Consider the following 24,199-nt stretch of genomic DNA (forward strand, 5'->3'; position numbering starts at 1 on the left):
AAGTATCAAATCATGGATTTTCGGAATAGACTGGATAGACTTAACAAAGCTGAATCAGAGATAGTAGGAACCGCAGATGCTGGAGAATCCGAGACAACAAGGTGCAGGGCTGGATGAACACAGCAGGCCAAGCAGCATCATAGGAGCAGAAAGGCTGACGTTTCGGGCCTAGACCCTTCATCAGAAAACAAAGCTGTTGCTTTCTTAAAATATTTTCTCCACAGACCAAAACATTAACAATAATTGTTTCTTACTCAGTGAGAATAGAAAGCATCTGTGCTGCAGAAGTGATGGGCACTGATGGGCCCAAACTTGGCTGCACAGACCATATCCAGCGTTGATGATAAAAGTAACGAGACAGGGAGGCAAGCGTGGAGGAAGCTGTGCGAGTAGTTGTCATTGTTGTAGCTCCTGACATAGATGCTGGATGCCCACAGTTGTCTAAGTTCAAGATAAAAGGAGTTCGATAGTCTGATGGAAGCTTCTCATACCTTGGAATTAGACATAAAATAGCACATGTTAAAAAAGGGCAATATCCAGAAATCCTTTTGCTTATTCGATATAAACAACTGTGGCAATCATGTCATATTTTCAGAAGCCAAAATTTCAAACACCAAAAGCTAATGATAGCTAAAGGGAAGCTGTGGCAGTGTTAAAAGTCATTGGGCTAGTCATTGAGAATTCCAGACTAATGTTACAGAGACCCAGAAACAAAGAACTGCGGATGTTGGAAATCTGAAAAAGAAGCTGGAGAAATTCAGCAGGTCTGGCAGCATCTGTCGAGAGAAAGCAAAGGTAATGTTTCCAATGACCCTTCATCAGACCAGATTGTAAGTAGGAAAAAGGTTGGTATATAATGGGTGGGGGAGGGGTAAGGAGAAGAGGAGGAAGAGGAATAAGTGACAGGAGTCCAGAAAGAGAACAGCAGTTAGGCAGAAAAAGGGATGGATAATGATGAGCTGGGGAGAAAGAAAAGCTGAAAATGGGTCCATTAGCGGGTGATAATGGGTAGGCTGTCATGAAAGCACCTGATGTGATGACAAGGCCTGGGGTGAAGGGGTGGGTAAAGGGCATGGAAGGTGGTGCTTAGGCCCTATAATTATTGAACTCGATATTGAGTCCTGAAGGCTGCAGGGTTCCCAAGCAGATAATGAGAAGCCATTCTTCCAGCATTGCTGGAGCACTGCAGCAGGCCCGAGACAGAGTTTTTGGCCAGGGAACAGAGTGGTGTGCTGAAGTGGCAGACAATTGGAAGCTCATGGTCATTTTTGCAATGTTCCACCGAGCAGTCACCCAGTCTGTGTTTTATCTCCCCAGTGTAGAGGAGACCACATTGTGAACAGCCAATATAGACTAGATTAAGTGAAGTGCAGGTAAATCACTGCACCAAGTTGTGTCTGGGGTCTTGGATAGTGAGGAAGGGGCAAGTAAACAGGCAGCTTTCAGGACTCAATACTGAGTTCAATCATTTTAGAGCCTGAGCACCTCCTTCCATGTTCTCTACCCAAACTTTACAATACAGGCCTTGTCATCACATCAACTGTTTTCATCACAGCCAACCGATTTTCACCCACTAATGGCCCTCATTTGCAGCTTTTCTTTATCCCCAGCTCACCATTATCCATTCCTTTCTCTGCCTAACTGCTGTGCGCTCTGTCTGGGCTCTGTTCCACCAATCATTTGCTTCCACTTCCCTCCACACGCCTTTCCAGTTCTGAAGAAGGATCACTGGACCCTGAAACATTGATGCTGCTTTCTCTGCTGCCAGACCTGCTGAGTTCCACCAGCAATTTCTGTCGTTGCTTGTTGTTAATGTTCCAGGGACTTGGATTTGAATCCTATCGTGGCAGATGGTGAAAGCTAAATTTAAGTAAAAAGGTGAGTCTAATGTCAGCCACATAACAATTAGCAATTGTCGTAAATATCTAATTGGTCCTTTACGGAAGGAATCTGTCCTCCTTCCTGGTCTAGCCTGTGTGAGACATCAGACCCAAGCAATAGGTTGGCTCTTAATTGCCTTGTGAATGGCCTAGCGGGGCTCTCTATTCAAGGGCAATAAGGGATGAGCAATGCTGACATCCCATGAATGAATTTTAAAAATTCAAATATCATCTATAAAAGGATCCCAGATTTAAAACTATGCCATAATTTTTCAAAGAGAAGGGTGTCTCCCACATGTGCCTATCTCCTTTTCTAATCTTTTTTGGATAATATGTGACTCTTTGTAGTACTAGTATCACGTTACACAGCACTGCCAATTGCATTCATACTTGATCTAGTACAACATCATTTCTTATATGGGCATTTATGTTAGATACAGTCATTTGTGAACAACATTGCACTTTGTGATTAGATCATACTATCATTCAATTACACTGACTCAGCTGCAGAACTGGGAAGGTTGTTGCGCTACGGTAATGGTTTCTCAATTCATTGTTTGCTGATCAATACCTAATGAGAAGCTTTTCCAATGGTTTTTTCAGAATTACAACACAGGGTCGATCAGAAAGTGCCAGCTGTGTGGCAGGAAGAGGAGGAGACTTTGAAGGAGAGGCATTCCCCAGATGTTTCCTCTTGACTTTTGGTGTTGCTTCTTTGCTTTGCACTCTTTGGGGAAAGCGAAGTGAAAGTATCTGATCTCGCAGTTCATCAACAATCTGCCAATATAACCACATAGAATATTCAGCACATGGTGCAGGACAAAGTGATCAATTACTGTACAAATATCCACAATATTGAATGGTGTCACTCTCATTTGGATTGTGCAGATCAAAACTGGAATTTTGCTATTCTGAATGGTGGAATTATATCATGATATAATTTACTGACAAATATAATAACTGTTTCACATCTAACATAAATAAAAAAAACACTTAATCTGGCATGAATTACCATGGTATATTTGATGCCTTGTTGCTTTAGTGCTTGCATTGATGTGTTTACCAATCAGAGGTCTGCTCATACATTCACTATTAATGCTCTTTCATCCTTGTTCTTCCTTCAGGACATCCAGCATAACTTATTAACGCATTATGGAGCTGTTAGTCTATCACTATTGGAGGTTACAGACTCTCAAATGTGATTACTACTAACCTACATAAATTACAAACAGAAGTAGATCATTAAGCCCTTCAAGTTAACACCACCATTCGATAAAATCATGGCCAATTTGATTATAGTCTCAACTCCCCATTCAACTATCCTAATAACTTTATATTCTTAACTAACAAGGGAGTAAATGGTAGTGGTGGTGAAGGACTACTGGTAATGTCACTAGAACAATAATCCAGAGATACAAGTAATGTTCTGGGGGACCCGGGTTTTTGAGTTCTACCATAACAGATGGGGAAATTTAAATTTAACAAAACCTAGAATTATGACCATGAAGTGATTGTTCTTATGGACTTACAGAAATATATAGGTTCTTGATTAGTAAAGGGATCAAAAGATTATAGGGATAAGGCAGGAAAATGGTTTGAGAATGTTAAAAAGAAAAACGATAATGAAATCATTGACAGACTCGATGTGCCCAATGGCCTAATTCTGTTCTTGTATCTTATGGTCAATGTACTCCAGTTGAAACTTGAGAAACATAGGTTAGCATGGAATATATAATACAATGTAACTTCCCACCACCTCATGAACTTTTAGCAACTTGGAGAGATGACAAATGTACGTAATATCTTCCCTTTAACACAACAGCCAAAAATTGTAATCTTGACATTAGCATCAGTTTTGTTATAATACATAAGTGGAGAACAGGTATATTACACCTTGAATCTCCTCTGGCTACATTATAGTCATTAGACTTTTCTGATACTTGATGGAGATACCCACAATAAATTAAACACCTTATTCTCTGCAATACATGTAATTTCACTTTTTTAGGATATTTACCGGCTAAACTGAAAAGTCTCCCCAAGTCTAAATGTCATTCAGCCCAAGTAATCCATGGTGGCCTGAATTTTTCACACAAGCCTCAGCAGTACAGCAATCTATGCCAAGATGGCGGCAGAATAGGATGCTTGAGTCGGAAGTCATCCACTCTGCCCATTATTCCTCTTCTTTTCTTCCCCTTTTAGTGGTTTTTTTTATTTTCTTCTGTCCCAGCCTCTGATGACTCCCAGCCTGCGGTGACTGGCAACCTCCCAATCTGGCGTAGCAGCCTCCCGGCATGGCGTGGCAATCTCCTGCAGCGGCCTTCCCAGTGTGGTGTGGCAACCTCCCGGCCTGGTGCAGCAGCCTCCCAACGTGGCATGGTGACCTAGCAGCCTCCCAGCATGGCATCCTCCTGGCCCAGCGTGGTGGTTTGAAGGAATTTCCCACCCTCATGATCCTCAAGTTCAAGCCTGGCATGGTCTGGAGCCAAGGCTTCGTGCAGACTGGCAAGTAGGGGCCAACGTGGTAATGGTTGGAAGACCGTGGTTCTGAACATTTAATTTCTGCAACGCTGGACATTTTAATTCTCTACTTTCTAAGATCTTGTAACTAAAGAAGCTGTACCTAGGTATCTTTGTACCTAAGATGGCACTGTAAGTGGCAACATATAAACTTTTCACTATTCCCATTGAGTGTATGTGACAATAAAGGCTAATTCTAATTCCAGTCGATCCTCAACTAATTTTAACCTCATCGATCATCATTATTCCTATTCCGTTACGCACTTTGTATGGTATGATCTGCCTGTACTGCACGCAAAACAAAAAATTTCACTGTACCTAGGTACATCTAACAATAATAAATCAAATCAAAAATCAAATCTATTGTGCATCATTAATTCATAATCAGCTCAAAGTCAAATCATTATTTGAAGAGAATGGTTTCTTTTTCAATTCAAATATATATACACCTAATCTATTGCTGAGAATGAACAGCATGTGAAGATGACAAAACTCAATCACAAGTTTTTTTTGAACCCTTAATTAAGGAATGAAGCTTTATTCTATTGATTCTCTATTGGACAGATTAATAGAAGGTAATGTCTCCATCATGATTATGGTTTCCTTTCCTGTGTATAAAATCTCATTTAGTGACAACTACCCATTAGCAGAAGGCACGTATTAATTACTTTCTACCTCCTAGTCACCTTTGCTAAGGTCAACCCTGTATCTTTATTCTCAATTGTCCCCAAGTTGGCTCTGACTTTAGTATTTCTAAGATTTTACGAATCATCTCCTGAACATGGACTTTTTTGCTGTTTTGATCTGCAGAGCAAAACAGTGTGGCTGCTGGAAATCTAAAACAAATACAGAGAATGCTGGAGAAATTCAGCAGGTCCAGCACGATCTGTGGAGAAAAGTTCAGTTTCTGTTCTGAAGAAGTCATACCATACTTGAAAAATTAACTCTGAAAACACTGTTCCTCTCGCCACGAATGCTGCCAAACCTGCAAAATTCCTCCAATATTCTCTCTGTTGCCATATTATCCATTTGACTACAAGTCTGCTAACATTGCACATGTTAAAAATGTGGCTTTCAGGTCTATTTGCATCTATGTTACTTATTTGCTGGCTATACTGTTTGAAATTATGGGCCTCTGAACTTGAAGGGCGCTAATCATGGGACAGTTCCTTCATTGGTGCATGTATCACAAATCAATGAACCAGGGTCTGTTAGTAATCATGGAGAGAAATTTAAGCAACTAATGAGTTTTTTGAAAAAATATTATTCATGGCTGGCTAGGATTTATTGTACATCACTGTTTGCTCTGGAGATGGTGGTGTTATGCTTTTTGACCCACAGTGCTACTGGGAATGAATTCCAGGATTTTGACCCAATGACTGTTAAGGAACAGCTTACAATTACAAGACAGGATGGTGCTTGAACGGAAACATGAATCTCGTGGTGTTGCTATTCGATGAGTGCCCCGGTCCTTCCAGGTGGTAGATTTCATGGCTTGGAAGGTGCTGTTGGAAGAGATTTGGTAAGCTATTGTAGTACCAGGATGCTGCCTGGACTGGAGGCAGGTCTTATGAGGAAAGGTTGAGGGAGCTAGGGCTTTTCTCATTGGAGCGGAGAAGGATGAGATATGACTTGATAGAGGTGTACAAGATGAAGAGAGGCATAGATACAGTGGATTGCCAGAGACTTTGTCCCACGGTGGAAATGGCTATTACAACGGGGCATAATTTTAAGATGATTGGAGGAAGGTATAGGGGAGATGTCAGAGGTAGGTTCTTCACACAGAGAGTGGTGGGTACATGGAATGCGCTGCCGGCGGTGGTAGAGGAGTCAGATACATTAGGGATATTCAAGCGACTCTTGGATAGGCACATGGATGATAGTAAAATGTAGGATATACAGGGTAGTTTAATCTTAGCGTAGGATAGTAGGTCGGCACAACATCATGGGCCGAAGTGCCTGTACTGTGCTGTACTGTTCTATGTTCTATGTACACACTGCTACCATTATCCATTAATGGTGAAAAGAGCTGAACGTGATGAATGGGGTATCAATCAAGCTTAGTCCATGAAGCAGCTCATGTAGACAAATCACACACATATCCAGTAACCCATTTATAATTAGTAAGCATGTAAGTCATTTATATTTAGGAGGGGAGGAGGTGAGGTATCTTTTTTTAAACCCCAACTGCAAAGTTACCGTATCATTCAACAAACTATGGAATTCCAACCCAGAAGACAGCAATGATTGTACATAACATCCAACCCAATATACTACCTACTTTAAACCTTAATATCCACATCTTCAAACTTTAATTGTTGTCATAAATGATGCAATACTTACTTAAGCTATATGTGCTCTATCATCTTCAGAACACAGATCCTAATTGTTGCCATATCGTTGTTAGTTTCTCAAGGCTGCCTCTCCCCACCTTCCCCAGTGTCCCCCATTCAATTTATCCTACAGACATCACTGCATGAGTTCCAAGGTAATATCCAAATCCCAACCATGATTGACTGCTTCATCAATAACCATCCCTCTATCCTAAGGGCAGAAGTGGAGATATTCGCTGATGATGTTCAGCATTATTCCTGACCCCTCAGGTACTGAAACAATCCACGGCCAAATGCAAGAAGACTCAGCTTGGATAACAAGCTGCATGCAATGTTCATGTGACACAAGTACCAGGCAATGATTTTCTTACAAAAGGGAACTTAACCTATGTCGCTTGACTGTTAATGACCTCACCATTCCTGAATTCCTCACTATAAACATTCTGAGGGTTAATACTGACCAGAAACTGAACTGGACTAGCCACACAAAACAATGGTGACAAAAGCAGGTCAGAGGCTTAGGAATCCTGCAGCAAGTAACTTGCCTCCTGGCTCCCAAAAAGCTTGTTCACCATCCAGAAGGGATAAGTCAGGAGCGTGGTGGAATACTCTTTACTTGCATAGATGTATGCAGCTCCAACACTCAAGACGCTTGACAACATCCAGTACAAAGCAGTCACATGATTGGCGCCACGTTCACAAATATTCACTCAGTCCACCAACAATGCTCAGTAGAGTACCATCTACAAGATGAGTCATACAGTGAGTGGTCTACAACACGAAATAGATCCTTTGGCCCATTGGGTCTGCATTGGTCAAAAACAACTTGGTAAATCTCCTCTGCCCCGCCTCCAGTGCTATCACATCCCTCCTACCTCAGATTCCAGAGTGCTGTACAATATTCTAGCTATGTCCAAATCAACATTTTATATAGTTCCAATGTAAACTCCATGCTCTTAAATTCAATGCCTTAGCTAATAAAGGAAAATATCCCATATACCTTCTTAACTTTATCTACCTGCCCTGCTACCTCAAAAGGACCAGTAGACATGTGCACAATAAAGTCCATCGATCCTTAGTGCTTCCCAGGATCCTATCATTCATCATGTATTCCCTTGCACTGTGTTACAAAGTGGAGATCGACCCACCTTTGATAACTGAAACTGAAAAGCCCAGAGGTGTGCCTCGCCCCATAATCTGTTAAAAGAGCCCCCAATCTGTTATAAAGGAGCGGTTAAGCAAAAATAAACTCATGACACTCTTTATAATCAACAAGTAACAATTTATTTCTCTAACTCCAACAGTGAACAAACTAACTAAACTATTAACAAACCAAATAAACCCCTTCTAACTACTAACTATTCCTGAATAAAACAAGATTATAATAGTATGCTGTTCCAATAAATACAAGTCCCACTTGCATAAAATAAAATAAAAAAAAATTAGAATTTAGTCTTTCAAAATTACAGCCAGGTTATGTCTTCCAGAATGTTCTGTGTCTTCTCTGATGAATTCTTCTGTCAGGAACAACTTCTTGGTGAATCCTTCTGTCAGGAACGCCTTCTCTGTTGAATTCTTTTGTCAGGAACATTAACTATTTCTGCCCTATGTGCCTATAATTTAGATGGAGCTTAATCTAAGGCTTAGAATCACTGGCTCTCACAGAATTCTCTTTCTTTAAGAGCTGAGACCTGTTCTCTTGGCAGATGACAGTTGGCTCTGCCCCAATTTTCCAAATGCCATCATCTTTTATACCCTTGATGACATATCGATTTCTTATAATATGATTGATCCTGTATTATCAAATGATGAAAAAGTTTTAAATTTAATTGGTTATTGATATCTAAGAGACTGGTTTAAATTAATTGGCTAAATTCAAAAACCTGTTGTCTTGGTAAAACTGCTGCTTTGCCTGTTAACAGTACAGATATATGTCATAAAACGCGATAGTTAAATTCTTGTGTGACCTCACGTTATAGAAAATCACTATACCTATACAGCAGAAAATTCATGTTATTCAAACAGCGTCCACTATTCATCAATTGCATTACAGAAATCTGTACAGCCTTTTGATACGAACGTCACAATTCGGATGCCCTGTTTGCCTACAAAACCCCCAGACATCCTTTTTGAATCTCTAAGCATAGAAAAAAGCACATCATCTTTTAAAGGGACCATGCTCTGCTGTCCCCATAGCATTTTACAAACACCAACAGGTTGCAAGCACCAAATCCTAATGTCCTGCCTTCCAATCCACAAGTATTCTACCCAACTTCACATCACTCACTTGTCCTACCCAGTGCATCACCTCACACTTATTCAGGTCAAATTCCATTTTCTGTTGATTCGCCTACTAGTCCACCTATATCCTTGTATAGTCTAAGACTATCTTGCTTACTGCCTGCCACACCAGCAATTTTTGTACCATTTGCAAACTTAATGATCAATCCTCCTATATTCAAGTCTAAATCATTTATATGTACCACAAACAGCATGGGCCCAACACTTATCCCTGTAAGACAGAGGCTTTCAGTCACAAAAATACCCCTCAACCATTGCCCTCTATTTACTGCCGCTTAGCCAATTCTGGATCCAATTAGCCAAATACTGCTCTGCAGAAACTGCACCTTCTCAACCCTTGACAACTACCATCTGCAAGGACAAAGCCAACAGATACATGGGAACACCACAGCTTGCAAGTTTCCCTCCAAGCCACTCACCATCCTGACTTGGATATATATCACCATCCATTCAGTGTCACTAGGTCATATTCCTGGAACTCCTTTCCAAATAGCATTGTGGGTGCATCCACACCAAATGTAATGCAACTATTCAAGTAACAGCTCACTACTACCCTCTCCAGAGCAGTTAGGGATGGCTAATAAATGTTGGTCAGCTTATGAAGCCTGAAGAATAAAAGAACTACAACATTCAAATGCTAGCCAACATTAACATTTTACAGAGATAGTAGGAACTGCAGATGCTGGAGAATCCGAGACAACAAGGTGCAGGGCTGGATGAACACAGCAGGCCAAGCAGCATCATAGGAGCAGAGAGGCTGACGTTTCGGGCCTAGACCCTTCATCAGAAAAGGGGGAGGGGAAGGGGGTTTTGAAATAAATAGGGAGAGAGTGGGAGGCGGATAGAAGAGGGATAGAGGAGAGGATAGGTGGAGAAGAAACAAACAGGTCGAAGAGGCGGGGATGGGGCCAGGAAAGGTGAGTGTAGGTGGGGAGTTAGGAAGGGGATAGGTCAGTCCAGGGAGGACGGACAGGTCAAGGGGGTGGGATGAGGTTGGTCGGTAGGAGATGGAGGTGCGGCTTGAGGTGGGAGGAGGGGATAGGTGGGAGGAAGAACAGGTTAGGGAGGCAGGGACGAGCTGGACTGGTTTTGGGATGCGGTGGGGGGAGGGGAGATTTTGAAACTTGTGAAATCCACATTGATACCATTGGGCTGCAGGGTTCCCAAGCGGAATATGAGTTGCTGTTCCTGCAACCTTCGGGTGGCATCGTTGTGGCACTGCAGGAGGCCCAGGATGGACATGTCGTCTGAGGAATGGGAGGGGGAGTTGAAATGGTTCGCGACTGGGAGGTGCAGTTGTTTGTTGCGAACCGAGCGTAGGTGTTCTGCAAAGCGGTCCCCGAGTCTCCGCTTGGTTTCCCCGATGTAGAGGAAGCCACACCGGGTACAGCGGATGCAGTATACCACATTGGCAGATGTGCAGGTGAACATCTGCTTGATGTGGAAAGTCTTCTTGGGGCCTGGGATGTGGGTGAGGGAGGAGGTATGGGGGCAGGTGTAGCACTTCCTGCGGTTGCAGGGAAAAGTGCCGGGTGTGGTGGAGCTGGAGGGGAGTGTGGAGCGGACAAGGGAGTCACGGAGAGAGTTGTCCCTCCGGAAAGCAGATAAGGGTGGGGAGGGAAAGATGTCTTTGGTGGTGGGGTCGGATTGCAGATGGCGGAAGTGTCGGAGGATGATGCGTTGGATCCGGAGGTTGGTGGGGTGGTACGTGAGGACGAGGGGGATTCTTTTTTGGTTTTTATTGCGTGGACGGGGTGTGAGGGATGAGGTGCGGGAGATGTGGGAGACACGGTTGAGGGCGTTCTCGACCACCGAGGAGGGGAAGTTACGGTCCTTGAAAAACGAGGACAACTGAGATGTACGGGAGTGGAATGCCTCATCCTGGGAGCAGATGCGGCGGAGGCGAAGGAATTGGGAATAGGGGATAGCATTTTTGCAGGAAGGTGGGTGGGAGGAGGAGTATTCTAGGTAGCTGTGGGAGTCGGTGGGCTTGAAATGAATATCGGTTTCTAGGTGGTTGCCCGATATGGAGACAGAGAGGTCCAGGAAGGGGAGAGAGGTGTTAGAGATGGTCCAGGTAAACTTAAGGTTGGGGTGGAAGGTGTTAGTGAAACAAACTGTTTCATTATTAACTGTCTTATTATTAAATGCTAAAATATTTCACTTTCAAATGTTCAAGAAAATTACCCTCAGTTAACCTCATCAATTTGCCCTGCACTTCCAGAAGATTGCACAACTGTGCTAATTAACTTCTGGATTATTTCCAAAGCTTAGACATATCTTCGGGGGAAACATCACCGCTTGTTATTTTTAAAAGAAGTAAATCTCATCTCTCAAAGTGGTTACAATTTAGAACCAAAGCATTTTGTACCACATTTCCTTAGGTAACAAAAACAGCACAGCCTTTGTGGAAAAAAATACAATTGTATCTGCACAACTGTAACAAGTGTAGCAGTAGTTAAATTATTTTATTGAACAAATATGTTTTGAAACCAAAGAACAAGGTGAAAGAGACAGCATAAATAAGGAAATAAAATAATCAGAGAACCAAGAAAAGTACTTTTCCAAGTCTTGTAAAATTAAGAAATTAAAAAATGCTTTACAGAATTTCTTATTTGGGAGTAATGCACTTTTATGTCAAATCTGCAATCTTTGGCTCCTGCATGGAAAAAAATGGCAATGCTATACCAACATCAATGTATCAATAGGTCCTAAAGCATTTCACAGAGCGCTGAGGAAGAAAATTTGATGCAGTTACTTTAGGAGACATTGGTGTAGGTATAGCTAATCAAAAGTCTGAATGAAGAGGTAAGTTTCAAAGACAATAGTGGTATAGAGTGTTTGGCCCTAGGCAACTGAAGGCATGATCACCAATACGCAGATATAGGGAGGGACGGATCACAGATACAACAAAAAAAAACATCGAAAGTGATTTCTGTGAGCTTGTTTAAAAAGTAAATACCCAAATATAAGGCAAATGCTGTTCCAAGACTAAGACTACCATTTCTACATCTGACTGTTCTTTGCTTCACTGCACAACTCCGTGCTCTCAAATCATACCTTATTTCTAGCTTGAGCTTGCATTCCAATAGGAAATCCCAGACGAAGGACCATGCATGGAGCTTTGGAAATAACTCGGACAAGATAAAAGGAAGAAGGAGGCTGATCTGTTCCACTACAAATTAAACAAATAATACTTTGATCAGCAGCACTTTGAAATTATGAAATATGCTGAAAATATAAGATTGCAAAAAAATTAACACCCATCCACTATTCACAGCACAGAATGAATTCAGTGTATTATTCCAGTGAGACACAGCTTCTTTAAACTGCTCTAAAACAATTGACCGATCTTAGTGTTATGCTATTATTTATGGCTAGTCCTGAACAATACGCATTACAGTATCCTCAGGAACTCTGCGAAACCAAGGATTTTAGCTTCACTAAATTGTATAACTGGAAAAGTATTAAGGAAAATGAATGTTTACTTGTAATGAAGCTTAACATAGGAGTATCCTTCTACCAGCACAAAACTGCTCCAATCCCGCAGGAGGGATGTTAATGCAGAGAGAGAAATCCGACACTGGATGGTACTGTAGCGGCCATTACTTCCTGGTGTATGGATATGTTTTGGCACTGGGCTAAAGGGAAGAGGGAAAATCAGATTTAAAACAAGTAACAAAACAAGGCAGAGCATAAGTCGTAATGTTGAACTATGTCTGGGGCACACACAGATTTAAAAACATATTTTCCTTATATTAGAACATGGAACATAGAACATTACAGCGCAGTACAGGCCCTTTGGCCCTCGATGTTGCGCTGACCTGTGAAACCAATCTGAAGCCTATCTAACCTAAACTATTCCATTATCATCCATATATTTATCCAATGACCATTTAAATGCCCTTAAAGTGGGCGAGTCTACTATTTTTGCAGGCAGGGCATTCCACGTCCTTACTACTCTCCAAGTAAAGAACCTACCTCTGACATCTGTCCTATATCTATCACCCCTCAATTTAAAGCTATGTCCCCTCGTGCTAGCCATCACCATCCGAGGAAAAAGGCTCCACTGTCCACCCTATCTAATCCTCTGATCACCTTGTATGTCTCTATCAAGTCACCTCTTAACCTTCTTCTCTCTAACGAAAACAGCCTCAAAACCCTCAGCCTTTCCTCATAAGACCTTCCCTCCATACCAGGCAACATCTTGGTAAATCTCCTCTGCACCCTTTCCAATGCTTCCACATCCTTCCTATAATGCGGTGACCAGAACTGTACGCAATACTCCAAGTGCGGCCGCACCAGAGTTTTGTACAGCTGCAACATGACCTCATGGCTCCGAAACTCAATCCCTCTACCAATAAAACCTAACATACTGTACGCCTTCTTAACAACGCGATCAACCTGGGTGGCAACTTTCAGTGATCTATGCACATGGACACCAGATCTTTCTGCTCATCCACACTACCAAGAATCTTACCATTAGCCCAGTACTCTGTATTCCTGTTACTCCTTCCAAAGTGAATCACCTCACACTTTTCCGCATTAAACTCCATTTGCCACCTCTCAGCCCAGCTCTGCAGCTTATCTATGTCCCTCTGTAACCTGCAACATCCTTCCTCACTATCCACAACTCCACCAACTTTGGTGTCATCCGCAAATTTACTAACCCATCCTTCTACGCCCTCATCCAGGTCATTTATAAAAATGGCAAACAGCAGTGGCCCCAAAACAGATCCTTGCGGTACACCACTAGTAACTGAACTCCAGGATGAACATTTCCCATCGACCACCACCCTCTATCTTCTTACAGCTAGCCAATTTCTGATCCAAACCGCTAAATCACCCTCAATCCCATGCCTCCGTATTTTCTGCAATAGCCTACCATGGGGAACCTTATCAAACGCTTTACTGAAATCCAAATACACCACATCAACCGCTTTACCCTCATCCACCTGTTTGGTCACCTTCTCGAAGAACTCAATAAGGTTTGTGAGGCACGACCTACCCTTCACAAAACCGTGTTGACTATCCCTAATCAAATTATTCCTTTCTAGATGATTATAAATCCTATCTCTCATAATCCTTTCCAACACTTTACCCACAACCGAAGTAAGGCTCACTGGTCTATAATTACCAGGGTTGTCTCTACTCCCCTTCTTGAACAAGGGGACAACATTTGCTATCCTCCAGTCTTCTGGCACTATTCCTGAAGACAATGACGACATAAAGATCAAAGCCAAAGGCTCTGCAATCTCCTCTCTAGCTTCCCAGAGAATCCTAGGATAAATCCCATCCGGCCCAGGGGACTTATCTATTTTCACACCTTCCAGAATTGCTAACACCTCCTCCTTATGAACCTCAATCCTGTCTAGTCTAATAGACTGTATCTCAGTATTCTCCTCGACTACATTGTCTTTTTCCTGTGTGAATACTGACGAAAAATATTCATTTAGCACCTCTCCTATCTCTTCGGACTCCACGCACAACTTCCCACTACTGTCCTTGACCGGCCCCAATCTTACTGTAGTCATTCTTTTATTCCTGACATATCTATAGAAAGCTTTAGGGTTTTCCTTGATCCTACCTGCTAAAGACTTCTCATGTCCCCTCCTGGCTCTTCTTAGCTCTCTCTTTAGGTCCTTCCTGGCTAACTTGTAACTCTCAAGCGCCCTCACTGAGCCTTCACACCTCATCTCTACATAAGCCTCCGTCTTCCTCTTGACAAGAGATTCAACTTCTTTAGTAAACCACGGTTCCCTCGCTCGACCACTTCCTCCCTGCCTGACAGGTACATACTTATCAAGGACACGCAGTAGCTGTTCCTTGAACAAGCTCCACATTTCAATTGTGCCCAGCCCCTGCAGTTTTCTTCTCCATCCTATGCATCCTAAATCTTGCCTAATCGCCTCATAATTGCCTTTCCCCCAGCTATAACTCTTGCCCTGCTTCATATACCGATCCCTTTCCATCGCTAAAGTAAACGTAACCGAATTGTGGTCACTACCACCAAAGTGCTCTCCTACCTCCAAATCTAACACCTGGCCTGGTTCATTACCCAGTACCAAATCCAATGTGGCCTCGCCTCTTGTTGGCCTATCTACATACTGTGTCAGGAAACCCTCCTGCACACATTGGACAAAAACTGACCCATCTGAAGTACTCGAACTATAGCGTTTCCAGTCAATATTTGGAAAGTTAAAGTCCCCCATAACAACTACCCTGTTACTTTCGCTCCTATCCAGAATCATCTTTGCAATCTTTTCCTCTACATCTCTGGAACTTTTCGGAGGCCTATAGAAAACTCCCAACAGGGTGACCTCTCCTTTCCTGGTTCTAACCTCAGCCCACACTACCTCAGTAGACGAGTTGCCATCAAACGTCCTTTCTGCCACCGTAATACTGTCCTTGACTAACAATGCCACACCTCCCCCTCTTTTACCACCTTCCCTGATCTATCTGAAACATCTAAACCCCGGAACCTGCAACAACCATTCCTGTCCCTGCTCGATCCATGTCTCCGAAATGGCCGCAACATCGAAGTCCCAGGTACCAACCCATGCTGCAAGTTCACCCACCTTATTCCGTATTCCGGATGCTCCTGGCATTGAAGTAGACACACTTCAAACCACCGTCCTGCCTGCCGGTACACTCCTGCAACCTTGAAACCTTATTTATGACCTCACTACTCTCAACCTCCTGTACACTGGAGCTACAATTCAGGTTCCCACCCCCCTGTTGAATTAGTTTAAACCCTCCCGAAGAGCATTAGCAAATTTCCCCCCCAGGATATTGGTACCCCTCTGGTTCAGGTGTAGACCATCCCGTTTGTAGAGGTCCCACCTACCCCAGAATGAGCCCCAATTATCCAGGTATCTGAATCCCTCCCTCCTGCACCATCCCTGTAGCCACGTGTTCAACTGCTCTCTCTCCCTATTCCTCTATTCCTGAGTTTTTTTTATTTGTTATTGCTAAAAATTAAACTCCTTGGAATAAAATCATAATATTAACAGTTCAAGATGGGAAAAACATTGCTTCCCATCTCTTGAAAATCTGAGGGTGAGTACACATTGACTAAATGAAACCAAGTGAGACAACACTAACTTACATATCATGTTCCAGCAGTATGCCAATGCGATGCATATGAAGCCACCGCTGCCAGAAGCTGGCATCCATAGACAAGATAGGCTTCCAGTAAGAGGAAAACTGGGATTGGCTGGAGTCCTTAGAGCCACTATGTTGCAGCGACAGCACCTAAGGAAGCCACAATCAATGGTTACAAACTTCTATACAATCAAAACATTCATAATTAAACAACACAAATCTGAACTATAGCAATCTGATATTACATAAAAACTCTACAAAATGCATGCTTTACAATAGCTAATTACTCCAGAAAAATGGCACTTTAGCTGTAGTGATATGAAATAGCATGATAGGAGAGAAGAGCTTTCTCACCACATAAAATCCCTTTCCCAAAATAAATTCCCTTCTCATTCATATCGGAGAAATAAACTTATTTTAGATAACTGGATAATTTCAAAAGAGCAAAGTGACTTCTTACCATGATATATTAGCTCTTTGATGTGCTTCATCTTAGTTTTTCCACCCAGAACACTCCCACAGTCCCTGCTTTAGGGACTTAAATTGGTCCTTCAATTATTCTAGACTTTTTTGCCCCATTCCTTTAATTGGAAGGTCATCTCATTTATTGATTGCTGTGTCTCTAATGTTTTTCAAACCTAAATTTGTTTTGTATGATTTTAAGTTGTTGGCTCAGCATCTTGCAATTTAGATCAATGTTAATTTCTACACCATTTTTCCATAAGTTATGATACTGTAACTATGTTATTACACTGTAAATGGCCAGAGATCCTTAGGAGCATTGACATGCAAAGCGATCTTGGGGTCCAAGTCCACAGTTCAATGTAAGTAGCAACACAAGTGGATAATGTAGTAAAAAAGGCATATGGCATGTTTGCCTTCATTGGTCAGGGCACCAAATATTGGGGACTGCTTTGCAGAACACCTACGCTCGGTTCGCACTAAACAACTGCACCTCCCAGTCGCGAACCATTTCAACTCCCCCTCCCACTCCTCAGACGACATGTCCATCCTGGGCCTCCTGCAGTGCCACAACGATGCTACCCAAAGGTTGCAGGAACAGCAACTCATATTCCGCTTGGGAACCCTGTAGCCCAATGTCATCAATGTGGACTTCACAAGCTTCAAAATCTCCCCTCCCCCTACTGCATCCCAAAACCAGCCCAGCTCGTCCCCGCCTCCCTAACCTGTCCTTCCTCCTACCTCAAACCCCACGCCCATCTCCTACCTACTAACCTCATCCCGCCTCCTTGACCTGTCCGTCTTCCCTGGACCGACCTATGTCCTCCCTACCTCCCCACCTACACTCACCTTTACTGGCTCCATCCCCGCCTCTTTGACCTGTCTGTCTCCTCTCCACCTATCTTCTCCTCCATCCACCTCCCCCTGTCTCCCTATTTATTTCAGAAACCCCTTCCCCTCCCCCATTTCTGAAGAAGGGTCTAGGCCCGAAACGTCAGCCTTCCTGCTCCTCTGATGCTGCTTGGCCTGCTGTGTTCATCCAGCTCTACACCGTGTTATCACCAAATATAAAAGTTGGCTAGTCATGTTGCAACTGACTAAGACTTTGGTCAGGCCACATGTGGAATACAGTTCCAGTCACCACACTGTAGGAAGCACGTGGAGGCTGTGGAGAGGGTGCAGAAGCAGTTTACGGGGATGTTGCCTGGATTGGAGTATATTAGCAATAACAAGAGGTTGGACAAACTTAAGATTGCTCTAGTGAAAACATCGGAGGCTGAGGGGAGACCTCAGTGAAGTATATAAAATTATGAGGAATGGATATCGTTGGTAATCAGAGTCTCTTTCCCAAGATGAAAATGACAAATATAAGGGGGCATAAGTTTAAGGTGAGAGACAGGAAGTTTAAAGGAGACGTGCAAGTAAAGTTTTTCCACACAGAGGGTGATAGGTGCCTGAAATGCACTGCCAGGGGAGGTGGCAGAAGCAGATTTCACAGCAAAGTTTAAAAGGCATTTAGACTACACACGAACAGGCACGGAATAGAGGGATATGGACCATGTGCAGGCAGATGGGATTAGTTTAGAACAGCACCATGGTTGGCACAGACACGGTGGGTCAAAGAGCCTATTCCTGTGCAGTACTGTTTTATGTTTACCATCTTATACACTATTATAGGACCCCTCACAGAAACTTCCATTCAAGGGTGAAGAAAGCAAAGTCGCTCAATAGATTTTTCATAATCTAGACAGCAATATTGTTCGCCAGTACTAGAATTGTTCCCTCAGTGATCCACTATGGACACGTTTTAAAAAAAAACAAAATAACACAGTTGCTAAACATCTGAAATAAAAACTCCACAAGTTTTGCAGCAACAAAAACAAAGTTGTTGGAAAAGCTCAGCAGGTCTGGCAGCATCTGAGAAGGAAAAAGCAGAGTTAATGTTTCAGGTCCGGTGACCCTTTCTCAGAACTGATGTTTTGCAGCATCTTGGAGAGAGAAACAGTCCAATAGGATCCTCCTTTGGAATCAAAGGGAAATAATAAACAATAGGTTTTATGCTGTTGCCAAGGACGAAGGGGGTGGCAGAACAGATGGTGAGGGTGTCCACAGCAAAAGGTAAAGGGAATATCAATGGTAGTATAGATGCAGAATAGGCATGAATAGTAGAAAAAAGGTCAGCTTTGCTGAAAGCAAACCCATGCAAATAAGAGGGAGGGGAGTTTGCAATCAAAGTGGAGGAGTGAGTTAATGAACTCAATGTTGAGCCCTGAATACTGTAAAATTTCTTAAGCAGAAAATTAGATGCTGTCCCTCCAGTTTGCATTGGGTTTTGCTGGAAGACTGCAGCTGACCTAGAACAGAAATGGTAGTAATGCACACTATATTTAAGCTGCAGTTTGACTAGAGTACTGTCTAGTTTTTATCATGATTTACGTTGTATTGTTTTGAGCACAGTTTAATATTCTATCAGCTTTGACCATAACATGTTAGATGGATATAAAATTACCATAGATTTTGCTAAAATCTCTTATTCCTTTGCTGTCTCAACATATAAATGAACATGCAGCATCCATCTTTTCTTCCGACCAGCAGCACTTTAACATATCCACATTTAATTTCATTTGTGGTATTTTCTCTTATTTATATATTTTAGCCAACTATGTAATTTCGGAGTTTCCAATTTTAACTTTGATATAACATGACCTTACTCATATGATCTTACCTTAGCCTATATGAGATTAAATATTTTGCATTGCTGATTGCAGAAAACAAAATGAAATTGTGTTTTCAATAAGTTATATTTTCCAATCAAATATGAAAGCACCAAAAACAAAACTCTGATGACAATAGTAGTCAAGTTGTGTAAAAAGAAAGAAACACAAGACTAATGTTGTATTTTCTTATAATTATTAGTCTTCCAAATTAATTACATCATGTAAATCACAACTAATATTGACATTAAGACCGTAAGATATAGGAGCAGAATTAAGCCATTCACTCAGAGTCTACTCCACTATTCAATCACGTCAGTTTTGTTTCTCTACTCCATTCTCCTTGTAACCTTTGATCCCTTATTAATCAAGAACCTATCAAACTCTGTCTTAAACACACTCCATAGCCTTCGGTGGAAACGAGCTTCACAGATTAACCAATTTTCTGGCTGAAGAAATTTTAGTCTTTGCTACTCATAGAAACATCTTCTCCACGTCCACTCTATTAGGTCTCTCAGTATTCTGTAAGTTTCCATCTGATCCTCCCTCAGCCTTCTAAACTCAACTGACTACAGACCCAGAATCCTCAACCCCGCATGTGGCAATCCCTTCATTCCTGGGATCATTCTTGTCAACATCCCCTGGACCCCTCCAAGGCCCATTAAGGGCATACCTCAACAGGTTATCTATTGATTAGATAATATTTAACTTTTGGACATGATGGATTGATAAAGGTTTGAGTTTATTCTAACCACAACCAGAAATTTTATCTAGATGGTATTTGCTCAATCAGAATAAATTTGGCTGGCATTTAAAAAGTGACCTTTTCTCCCCTTCTTCATTTGCTAACCTTATCAGCAATATTGCAAGCAGATAAATATGCAAAATTCATTCAACAATTTTTACAAGAACTACAGATTCTTACTGATTTACATCCAATGTCAAAATGGTTTCAAAACATACATGGATAGATGGAATTTGCATTTATATAGTGAGAGCCAATATCAAAAAACACAGCATATGCCAAGTCAAGGAAATACCGTACACACTTTTCCTTCTGCTGTTTTTGTATAACCTCATGAAAATTACTTTTTTCTTTAATAAACAGGAGATGATTGAAACAGGAATCCACAGAATTACTAATTACCAGTTTATTCAGAATATTTTGAATTTATTGCTGTCTGCAGAATATTTATGCATTCAAGTGATTTTGAAATATATTAGTTTGTACAGATAATTAACTGAATAATACCGGTGTGGTCGATCCTGGTGGGATGTAGAATAATGGAACCCCATTCTTGGTGCTCTCTGGGATGGTGTAATGCTCAGGGATAGTGTTGAAGGATTTGAGATGAACCAGCATCTGATCCGTCTGATTAATACTATGGAAGTACATGATACACACGTTAGCTTTTTTTTCTCATAACAACAAGGAACAAACATTCCCCTCCCCTTTGTTCTGACAAATACACAACATTTTCATTTTTTAACACGCAATTCTACGTCCTTACCTCTGCAGAGTGTTCCAGAACCGCCGAATAACTGTGGTGCGATATGGGCTGGTTATTGGTTTCCTCATAGTGCAGCTAATGTCATGGAGCATATCATAGCTGCCCTCCATTGTTACCTCCACCCAGGTCAAGCGTTTGGCTGCATCTAGAGGCCATGATGCTACCACAAGATATTCAATTCTCATGTTGTGTTTCCACAGCAGCATCAGTTTCACTTCCAACTGAGTTCCACCTAAAGTCCAAAAAAGAATGAATAGAGGAGTATAAAATCTTAAAAGCCATAAATATGATTGCCTTTCAGGGCTGAACTGACCCAACCATGGGTGCCAGTAAGCAAGAACCAGGCTATAAAATCACCCTGCAAATCCAAAAAGGTGCTGTTTGATATCAAGGTGATCAAGCATCATTATGGCAACCTTACATAACATGCGAAATGCCAAGAGAAAAAAAAACAAACAATCACACTCAAACTGCGTGGTCCTTCTACAGCATTGGTCTGCATTGTTGGTTTTCTACAGAGCAGGTAACTTAGTTCACATGCACTAAAATACTTCATTGGTTGTGATATAGTTTATTTTTAAATTAATGGCTTATGGAGCTGTTTCCTCTACTGAAGGGTTTAAAAAAAAAAATCTAGGTCAGGTAGTGCTTCCAGACAGTGACCACCTAATCCATATGTAAAGTCAGAAGTCACATGATAGCAGGTTGTAGTCCAATAGGTTTACCTGAAATCACAAGCTTTCGGAGCCCAGCCCCTTCGTCAGGAGCACGAGAAAGAAGAGCACACAGAAACTGGGGTTTATAGGCAGAGAGATCAATGACTGAGAGATCAAAAGATCATACAACTGATGTGAGTGGAGTGTCAGGAGGTCTTTGCAGGTGACAAAGAGTATTAGATGGTGAGTAAAGTGTCAACAGCTGAATAACCAGCAAAGGGATGACCTATAATCTGATTAAATGAGGCAGAGAAATAATTACAAAAAATTAAAAATAAAGGTGGTGCTGGAGAGAAATTGAATGAATGTCTCCGGCACCACCTTATTTTTAATTTTTTTTAAAAATTATCCCTCTGCCACATTTAATCAGATTATAGGTCATCCCTTTGCTGGTTATTCAGCTGTTATAACTGTTAGCAGGTTATAGTCCAACAGGTTTATTTGAAATCACAACCTGACGAAGGAGCAGCATTTCGAAAGCTTGTGATTTCAAATAAATCTGCTGGACTACAACCTGGTGTCAGGTGACTTCAGGGAATTTGGAAATTGTTACAAAAGCCCACATCAGGTTCTGAACATAAAAATAAGATTGACACTATAGTGTGGTACTGAAGCAGCGCTGTTCAGTGGGAGATGCTGCATACCAGATGAAGCCTTAAACAGACATCAAATCTACCTTGCAGATGGTGAGCAAAGATCTCAATGCAATATTTTGAAGAACAGGGAGTTAGCCCGCGTGCCTTGATAAAAAGCTTTCTAATCAATATTACAAAACAGATTATCTGGTCATTATCATGTTGTTGCTTATGAGAGCTTAATGTGCACAAATTGGCTGCCACATTTCCTACAACAGTGATTACACTTCAAACAGTAATTAATTGATTCTAATGCGTTTTGAGAGGTATAGCAGTCACAAAAAACATGACAGAAATGCAAGGCTTTCGATTTGAAACTAAGCTCATCACATTCATGATAAATATTGTCACAGATGTAAAATCTAACTCTTGGTACAGTGGTTTGTTAGTAGCAATTTCCAATCATCCATAAATCCCCAATGTCCACTAAGGACCATAGACATCTCTTCTCTGTTCAGAGACAAGTGATTATAGCTTGAGAGGTATCATTCTGCAACACACATAGTAAACCAAGAATCTCTCTTTATCCAACTGCCGTGCTGGCAGGCCTAGCAGGTTGCTTGCCAATCTCTTTGGCCATGCTGTGAATACTCCTTCCTTGGTTAACAAGTCCAGAATAGAATGAATGCTTTTGGTTAAGAGGTAGGGGATTTACTATCTGAGCCACAAGACTTCCCTACAGACACAATTTACAAAATCATGATCATTTCAACAACTAATCTACTGGGGTTCCACTCTATAATATCACCCAAACCGATCTAATCCATCCCACGTGCATTCCCAGACATATTAACACTTCAAACCATTGCCCTCCCCATTACTTTTTTGCCAGATTGCTCTGACATTTTAGCATTATTTGTTTACCTTTAGTGATATTAAGTTCCTTCACTGTGTAGCCCTCACGCAATCGTACTGAGACAACACTGGTCAGGTCTGCATGCACCTCATTCTCAGCATGTTTCTTTCGTCTCATGGCCAGTGCGGGATTACTGCTGGCAGACACCAAGTGCTCATTGAACAGTTTATGTTGGGACACTAGATTGGCAGAAGAACAAATAATTCAGGAATAGAAAGGCCAGCCATCAAATGGAACAAAATAAACAAATTTCTTGTAGATATACTTGCCACAGTAATATTCTGGGTTCATTGACTCTCCAGGTCTCAGGAAGCTATACAGTAGAAACGCTTTGTGGTATGCATTCATATTGAGGTTACTTTCTGGGCATGTGGACATGTAGGATCCAAATGTTGCCATAGCAATGAATTTCATTAACTCCAAGTTTGGTACATAACCAAAGCTGCAATCATACGAATACACACCTCCAACCTATAAAGATCACAACAACATTTATACAGCTACAAAAGCAGTTTGGTCTATTGAATTCAAAGGCATTACTTAAAAATATATGATCACCTGTATAAAAGAACAAGCAATTGTGCCACCACGTAGTTGGTTTAACAATGTTTCACACACTGCGACATCTGGTACACTTGTTACACCATCAGTGATGATTATTATACCTGTAATAGAAATAGGGTCATTCATGCAAACTTTTGAAATAATACTGCAATAACGTCATATTAAGTTACCATATTCAGCGGAATAATGAGCTTCTATATTATCTTAGTACTGTGAACTTTTGGTGTCAACTCCTGGATCACAGTTCACACGACCATCACAATATTTAATATGCTCCAACTGAATCTTCTGAATCTTTATAAGCACAAATTAATCCTGTTGAGGTTTAAAGTAAGCAATTCCTTATTGTCAGAATTTAAAACAAGGATCAGATTGTCTTGGGTTTATGACTCGAATTATAAAGATGCATTATACACAAAGTATTAACCTGCACTGGAGTTGGATGGCAGCAACTGAAGTGCAAGGATTCCACTGCGGATCATGTTGACGAGTCCCATATCTGGTGTTACCATAGAAAATGTCATCTTGCGCAAGGACTGATCATAGAAGTCAGTAGCATCCCCTTGGGGTAAAATGGGCCTATCAGACTGTGATACAAGAAAT

The 24,199-nt window shown here is 41.6% G+C and overlaps 1 protein-coding gene across 1 annotated transcript in view; it reads right to left on the reverse strand.

Annotated features, from left to right (window-relative positions):
* szt2 (SZT2 subunit of KICSTOR complex) overlaps nt 1-24,199 on the reverse strand; it is a 235,180-nt gene that overhangs the window by 198,104 nt on the left and 12,877 nt on the right. The window contains exons 6-16 of the mRNA XM_048601538.1: nt 24,024-24,183; nt 23,591-23,697; nt 23,302-23,503; nt 23,041-23,211; nt 20,826-21,057; nt 20,567-20,696; nt 16,143-16,288; nt 12,523-12,675; nt 12,095-12,209; nt 2,452-2,657; nt 255-491 (exon numbers count right to left, since the gene is read on the reverse strand). Coding sequence (XP_048457495.1) covers nt 255-491; nt 2,452-2,657; nt 12,095-12,209; nt 12,523-12,675; nt 16,143-16,288; nt 20,567-20,696; nt 20,826-21,057; nt 23,041-23,211; nt 23,302-23,503; nt 23,591-23,697; nt 24,024-24,183 — 1,859 coding nt within the window. The remainder of the gene's footprint in view (nt 1-254; nt 492-2,451; nt 2,658-12,094; nt 12,210-12,522; nt 12,676-16,142; nt 16,289-20,566; nt 20,697-20,825; nt 21,058-23,040; nt 23,212-23,301; nt 23,504-23,590; nt 23,698-24,023; nt 24,184-24,199) is intronic.

This window comes from Rhincodon typus, chromosome 10 (genome assembly GCF_021869965.1).
Source record: "Rhincodon typus isolate 14 chromosome 10, sRhiTyp1.1, whole genome shotgun sequence".
Lineage (NCBI taxonomy): Eukaryota > Metazoa > Chordata > Chondrichthyes > Orectolobiformes > Rhincodontidae > Rhincodon > Rhincodon typus.